Raw genomic sequence first — 7,891 nt, 5'->3', positions numbered from 1 at the left:
TGTTCTTGTTTTCTCATTTTAAATTGCAAGTTGGGGATGATAAGTTATTACATTGCTTTTCTCTAGATAGATCAGATTTATTTTGTATCTTTTATAAAAATATAATAGATAGATACAAAAAATATTTGCATATTATTGTAATGAATTAAATTAAAGTATATTACATTTTGTATCATTGAATAGTACTTTTATATGATTATAAGAATTTTTATATTATGAAATAATAATAGAATTAAGAAAGTATGTGCAAATTACTTTTTGTACTTTTTTCAATTATAATCAAGATTAAGTTATGTAATCTCATTTTCAAATAATATAAATTAAACTTTAATCAAATCCCCACTTGACAAATTAAAATGTTTTTAGAACATAATCTGTGTGTGTTTCATAGTAAATTGCAACGAGATAGAAGAAGAAGTAAAATATATCTAAGGATTCTAACATTATGATAATGCCGATCTTGTCATTCAATCGATTACATTACATTCAGAAGATTTTTCAGAAGAATTCGTGGAAAATCAACAAGAAGAGTAAGATGAAAAGACGCCAAATTGCCATGTGATTTCTAAAAATCCTTAAGTATCAAAGAGGACGTTGCTCTCGAGATACTACTTCGACATTATTTTCGTTGGATCTTCAAATCCTTCGACTAGGATTGATCCGATTTCCATCGACGATCGGCGGATTCGAAATGAATTTTACTCACAAATTGATGGTCCCTCGATAGTATTGCATCGATTCTCGCCGCCGCTGTTCGTTCTCCGCGTCCTCTCTTTATCGTACTTCAAACCCTTAATCGGAAACCGAACGAGCGTCGTTTCGTTTTCCATTTCGATGTCCCGCGAATATCGATTTTACCGGACAACGAACGGAGTTTTTATCGTTTCATGGACGAAAGGAATGTCGTTAGAATAGCATCGTACGCGTTTCGATGCGAATAAAATTGTCTTAGCTTAGGACGATATATCCCTGTAAATGTAATTCGAGAGTATTCGAGTTCTTCTCTTTCCCAGCTTAAACGCGAGTTTAATATCCGCTTATTTTAATAATAAACTTCACTTTTTGGAGCCAATCTCGCACGAAGAATGAAACGATTTTAAATTTGATTGGTTTAACCATGATATTTTCATGTTGGTTCAATCCTTAATCGTTTATATAGGAAAGATAAGTTTCATCTTCGAATACGTATCTTTTACGTGTTTGTTCTTTGTTCTTAAACAATTTTGTTATGACTTGAATCGCGATTGAAATGCGTTTGAAATCGTTTGCTTACCCAGAATGAGAATAGGATGCGTTGTTGGTGTTTAACGATGAAGGATCACTTGTCAATCTCTAAGATGAAAGTATTTCCGTTGTTTTTATATATTTCATGGATCATCTCTTCCTTTCGCTAATTCGATCAAGCGTATGAATTGTGAATTTTTTTATAAGTTTATGAAAGGAAGGGAAAAACAATGAATTCGTCATCATTATAGATCTATTTCCAGACGGATTGATATCGACCTACCGATGAGTTTGCACCTTGGAAAAATTGCTTCTTTGGCTCGACGTGTCGTTAACTGGAAACAGAAATTTGAACCAAAGATTAATCCAAGAATATTAAATAAAAAAAAAATTAAAAAAATTGTCATTTCTATTTTCTATAACTTTGTTTCTGTCAATTTCAAAAATTTCTAACCTATATAATACTTTCCTTTTAACAAATTCAAATATTTTCAATCACTATAATTTATATTAATTAAATAATTTTATAATTCTAGCAAATTCAAATATTTCCAATCATTATAACTTACATTAGCTAAATAAATTTATAATAATGATAAATTTCAATTTTACTTTTCTACTATAGCGACATCTAATTTAAAGATCTTCGATTCTCCAAATTCTCGTATTACCAACAATTCAACGACCTACTTGATCATAACCAGCGACACGAGCGCCAACTATTCCCCAACGAATCGAACGAATCTATTGTGGCGCATCTAGGTCGTTGTTGGGCTCATCGTTCTCCCTCTGGCAAGCGGACTCCAAGTGTTTATTCAAGTAAGACTTGAGCGCGAACGATTTGTGGCACTTGTGACATTCGTAGTTCTTGTCCGCGGAATGGGTCTGCATGTGGGCGCGAAGATTCGACCGATCGGCGAACGCTTTGCCGCAGTGCGCGCACCCGTAAGGCTTCTCTCCCGTGTGACTTCTTAAATGGCCTTGCAGCAACCACGGCCTGGAGAACATCTTACCGCACACGCCGCAACTGTGTGTCAGCTTGTGGGTAAGCACGTGCATCGCCAAAGCTGGCATGCTGACGTACGCCTTGCCGCAGTGGATGCATTTCTTCGCCGATTGCGAGTCGATGCTACGATGGGTTTGTTTGTGTCGCGACAGGTTCGACGAGGTCGCGTATTGTTTACCTGAAAGCAGAGAATTTCTGTCCTGAATGATGTGATCCTGATTGTGAAAATAGTTTCTTCGATCTATCGATTATCCTATCAGGTAATAATCACAACAAACGCGTGTCCATTTCTCCAACAACCTACCGCACTCGCAACAGACGTATCGTCCAATTTTCGACGTCTCGGGCGTTTCGACTGGTTCTGTCTCCTGCGTCTTCTGAGTAGGTATGATCTTCTTGTTCTTCGATCTTCCATCAGCCACCAATAAAGTGTCGTAAGTGTAACTGGCCGGTTTCACTTCCGTTTGCTCGGTCACGGTCTGCACCTCCTTATCTTTCTGACTAGGTTGCGAATTAGGATTGTTATTCTCGATATCGCTGCTGCATTCCGAGGTAGGTGGCGTCAACGGTGGCGCCGCCTCTATAGTCTGGTGAGATTGTTGTTGCTGCGCTAGAGGTTGGGGTGGTTGTTGAGTGGCGACAATCGGTGTGCACGGAATGGACGGTGTGCTATAAGTGAGCAGAATCTCTTGAACAGGAGACAGAGGGATGAATACGCTGCCCGTTTGTTGAACTATCGTCGCGCTGGGCTCGTAAATAATGCTCGCGGTGGGCGTTTGTTGTTGTTGGTGGTGGTGCGTGTAGACTGTTGAGTTTGCCAGGTCGATGGTATTCACCTGGTAGATTGGTTGATCAGGTTGATACACTGTCATTTCTTGTATGTCCGTAGCAGGCGACTCTATCACGCTCTGTGGCCCGATTGCGACACTAGGTGGCGGTAATGGCGGGAGTGACCTCGACAGTTCCAACAAATCGTGAGCAGCTTCTGTTTCGGCTGCGGAACGATCCTTGAACATCGAAGACACATAATTGGTGATCACATTGCCGTTATTGGACCCTATCCTCGATTCAGATGCAGAATGATCCGTTGTTTCTTCGACGGTGTGATACGGTGTAGCGGTGCTCGAAGGAGGAGAAGGTTCTCCCGGAGGTGAGTGATGAGGCATGTTCGTGTGTTGTTGATAGTTTGTATGAGCTGTTCTGGACGGTGATCTGGGAGCTGTGAAAGGTAACGTGGACGTGGTGATCGTTGTGTTCTCGACACTCAAGGCGATCGATTCTGTTTGCGACGCCGCTATCGTGGAGGATGAGCCTGTAGTGGCGCAGGTAATCACCGTTGGAGATGTTGCCTCCGTTCGAGCAGTAATTGGAGGTTCTGTCGCTGGTGTGCCCGCATTGCTTGTCGCGATCGCCATGTCCACATTGTTGGGCTCGTCCACCTTCCCCTTGGAGACGTCCTGCTCAAGCGTCTTCGTTCCTGTCGTCGTGTCTTGAGACTGCGTGCTCAGGTATTCTGTAACCCAAGATATCTATTTGTAAATCGTTTGACAAATAACTCTCGATATATTCAATCGATGTCTTTATTAATTTTTAGGACGAATAATGCTGTTACAATATCATCAATCACATCCTGCGAGGAATAAAATCTAACTTTGCATTTTTAACTAATTTTTCAAAATGAAACGAGCAAACTCGATAGTTGCTTTTTTTTTTCTCTTTCTATAAAAGAATAGGAAGAAAAGAGAACAACGAAGAAAAAAACCACAAAGGAAGACAGTAACTTTGAGCAAAGTAGTGGAAACCACATCATCAACCCCATTTCACCCCTTCAGTCCGCGACAATGCGATATTAACGAGACAACTGAGGACCGACAGCGGCGCGTAACTCGATTTCTTAATTTGACTTTTTAATCGAGATTTAACGAGCGAAGTGGAAAACGGTCCGCGGGAGAGGGAGAGGGAGAGGGAGAGTTCTGTTGTCGACGTGCCAACGAAAGAGTGTCGAACATCGTTGGCGAAGTGGTAGCAAGAGGGAGTGATGGAGGAGGATCAGGGATTATGACGGCAAGCATGTTGGAAACGAGGTCAAAGGGGATGGGTGGATGGCCAAGGGAAGTGTACGAGCGAGCGGATATAAAATTTCACGATAACTCGGTTATGAAACTGCGTGTTTCGCTCGAGCAATGATCCTCTTGTGTCTTCTTGCTTTTCTTTTCTTTTCTAAATCGTTTCGAGTCTCGATCGCGCATATTCTCGCTATTTCACCGACGTCTTTCCGGGGAAAAGTTTCTAATAACGTGATGTGACAACGCGTTAACTTTGTAACTTTTTTTAACTATTCGAACTTGTTCTTTCTAGTATAATATTAAATTTGTGAATTAATTTATGAGCAGCATTGTTCTTTTTGAAATGATAGTAAAGACAATTTTGATTATTAATTTATGAGTTAATTTGTTTAATTTTGAATTGTGCTCAATTAATTAAAATCAATTATTAAAAAGATTAAATCAAAGGATTAATCAAAATCTATTTAAAAAAAAAAGATGATGAAATCTATGTATTCTATTTTAAGTAACAATCGATATCTAAATCAAATTCTTCCCTTTATATATTGAAATATTTTTAGAAAACTTGTGAATCTGTACAATGTTATCTTTCGATTCTGATAAAATCTATCTTTTATCCAAGATAATTTAAAATCGATTTGCTTAATTTCTCGCGATAGTAATCGTTCCTATTTCACGTTCGATCGATCAAATGTTCCGTTGAAGAAGTTAAGAAATCTTTGTCGCTTCTTTGTTAACATCTCCACCAAGTTTTTTGCATATGATATTTTTTCATTCACCGAGCTTACGAACGTTCGGTTATGAAGCATAAATCGTGAACCGTTTGCAAAGCAGGGACATAGTTGGAAACTGGCGCCATCGGGAACGACAATTCTAACAATTAATGCAGCTTCGTCGTGGCAGTTATCCGCGAATTACTACGACGTGACGACGTCGGTATTTGCAGGTTAAATATGATCCTCCATGCCATTTTTCTTTCTGCGAGTGCACAATTTTATTTTCATCTTAACTTTTATTGATTTTTCTTTTTCAATTTTTGTCAAAACAATTTTAGTTTGGATTAAATATTCGTTGTATTTGGAAATATTTTATAGAGAAAAATTCATATCGAGAGTTTATATTAATTTTTCCAGAAAAGCAGGAAAATATTTATCATACTATTATAAATGCTGTTAATTTTATCTTTAATTAATCAAATTGTGATGAACTTGATGACTGAAATTGAATAAGAATTTTTATTATGATAATAATAATTTGTTAAATAATAATCTAAATATTTTTTCAAGAATTTTCAAAGAATAATTTTCATCCCTTTAATATGGAAGATTGTAAAATATTTTTTTGTTTGTTTATTCTTTCACATTTTAGAAAGAAAGTAATTACTATAATTTAACTTTTCTTTATATAATATAATATGTTATAATGAATTGTTATCAATATTGAATTTAATTTTTTGATTCAAAATTCTCGAAAATGATTAACTTTTATCTTATTTGTTTATCACTGAAAACTATCGAAAAATTGTTTTTTAGAATCTATCAAATTCACGTAAATAAATTATAATAATAATAATAATTTTTCTTATTATCAATTTTGTTTCAATCCAATGCGAAAGAACTCAATACACATATTATAACTTGTAATTTATAAAATTTATTAAAGTATAGTATTGTTTGTAATTTTGTAAAATTCCATCTAGATAATTAATTCAATTATTCAATTATGCAACAACAATTTAATATATTTCTAACGACATTAAGAATAGATAAAAATACGAAGGCAATTTTGCTAGTATTTTGCTAGCATGCAGAAACTTTTCTTGCCAACGATGAAACACGCGTCCGTGCAGCGCGCCGACACGAGACGAACGATATATGGCTACAGGGTGAATCAATACAGCGGGCCTTTGGAACAAATAGTAGAAACATTCGTATTAATTGAACGTAATAGGTTAAAATATCGATCAATTTTCTTTTATCATTTACGATATTTATTTTTCTTTTATTTAGATATTTATGCAAGTGTTTTGTATTCAATTGACGTCTAGAAGAAAAGTACACGTTACATTTCATAAAATTTAGGAAAACATAAAATCAATTCAATGCTCAATATAATAATCAAAGAGGCAATAGGTGTAATATATACTCCAAGAATATGAAAGAAGGATTATGGATATATTATGAAATGCAATGTACATCTTTTTTCTAAACATTCATTATCCTTTGAGTAAATTTAGAAAATTTTATATATAGAAATTAAAAATATAATTTTAATATATTTATTTCTAGACTTTAAGAAGGAAAATATAGAAATAATGTTTAAAATTATGCTTGTTATTATATGAATTCACTCAGAAATCAAATTGATTGAATTTCATTTCCTTTCATTTTTTTTTTCTTTTGATTTAAATTCTAAAATTAACCAATATTTATATTTTCAAAAACCAATTTCAACGAATGAATCCAAACAAACTTAACAAACGATAAAACATCTACAAAACATTCTTATTACCTCAAACAAAGAGAACAAGTATTAATTTTAAACCCAATGCTTGAAATATCTACCATACTAACTTTATCGTTCACGAATCACGAACCTACATCCATTCCATCAACAAAACGTGAATATTCCGTATTATCCTTCGAAGAATCTTCGACGACTGTTTAATTACCATTATAGAAGCCATAATTGGAAGGGACTGTGAACCGTACCTTGAGCAACAGGGGGTGCGACGCTCCCTTCTATGGGCGAGACCGGGATCTGCATGGTGGTCGGTGATGGCGTGCTCCTTCCTCGACCCCAGCTCTCGAATCCTCTGGCAACGTTGCTTATGTACTTGTTGCACAGAGCTTTCTTCACCATGTAACAACGCGGCATCTTGGCTGTGTTCGTTTCTTTCGAGCCCTATCAAACTAATTATAAAACGTTTCAGAGAGTTTGCTTGCACGATATCCGAAGATAATTTTCGATCCACTTTACGATCTTCTTTACCCTTCGACGAGATTTATTTTATTGTCTCTTCAAGGGATGAAATTCGTCGAATATATTTGTTCCTTTTCCCTTTTCTTTCTTCTCTCTCTCTCTCTTTCTCATCCAAATTTCTATTCCAAGTTAGAGCACAGTTAGGTCGAAGTATCGTCCTGGTGGTCTCTGGCGGTGGAGGCCACCAGGATCGCGACCGATACACCGATCGATGACCTCAGCCGAGCACCTCGTTTCGCCTCATCTTCTCTTCCAAAACTTCCTCTCCTCGTTTCGTCCACGCTTCCTCCGTTAACCAAAATCACCCTGTGTTCCTTGATTGGAACACAGTGTTCCAAACACAGTGTTGTGTTCTCTCTTTCGAGAGAGAGAATTAGCCGAGCTCGATGCAATTGTATCGATATCGATTGGTCCGAATGGGTTAACTTCCGTGTGGCGGGCTACCGGAAACGTCGATTCCGATCGGAAGTTGCCGCGTGTGTGTATATATATATATATATGTGTGTGTGTGTATTGTGTGTGTAGGGCGGTATTTTAATTCTAGATGTCGTTGCACGATTTCAAAGGGAACTACGTTTATATGTACACACTTATCGTATATATATATATATAT

At 36.6% G+C, this 7,891-nt stretch overlaps 1 protein-coding gene across 1 annotated transcript; it reads right to left on the bottom strand.

Annotated features, from left to right (window-relative positions):
• Positions 1-290: 290 nt before the first annotated feature.
• On the bottom strand, positions 291-7,173 carry LOC122716760 (zinc finger protein 628-like). The gene is made up of 4 exons (XM_043940129.1): positions 7,008-7,173; positions 2,535-3,743; positions 1,915-2,408; positions 291-1,559 (listed from the first exon to the last, which is right to left on the bottom strand). The coding sequence occupies exons 1-3, from the start codon at positions 7,171-7,173 to the stop codon at positions 1,969-1,971; spliced, it is 1,815 nt and encodes a 604-aa protein (XP_043796064.1). The 3' UTR covers positions 291-1,559; positions 1,915-1,968.
• Positions 7,174-7,891: the final 718 nt, after the last annotated feature.

The sequence above is a fragment of the Apis laboriosa genome, unplaced genomic scaffold (genome assembly GCF_014066325.1).
Source record: "Apis laboriosa isolate Shangri-la unplaced genomic scaffold, ASM1406632v1 scaffold49_cov149, whole genome shotgun sequence".
NCBI lineage: Eukaryota > Metazoa > Arthropoda > Insecta > Hymenoptera > Apidae > Apis > Apis laboriosa.
The sequence above is the reverse complement of the archived record's forward strand: the minus strand, read 5'-3'. Positions and strand labels throughout refer to the sequence as shown.

Excerpts from the sequence above, each read along its gene's own strand:
- LOC122716760 (XM_043940129.1), bottom strand. The coding sequence starts at position 7,173 with ATGCCGCGTTGTTACATGGTGAAGAAAGCTCTGTGCAACAAGTACATA. Across the intron at positions 3,744-7,007 it reads CGCACCCCCTGTTGCTCAAG|AATACCTGAGCACGCAGTCT; the intron begins GTACGGTTCACA and ends CTTGGGTTACAG. Across the intron at positions 2,409-2,534 it reads ATACGTCTGTTGCGAGTGCG|GTAAACAATACGCGACCTCG; the intron begins GTAGGTTGTTGG and ends CTCTGCTTTCAG.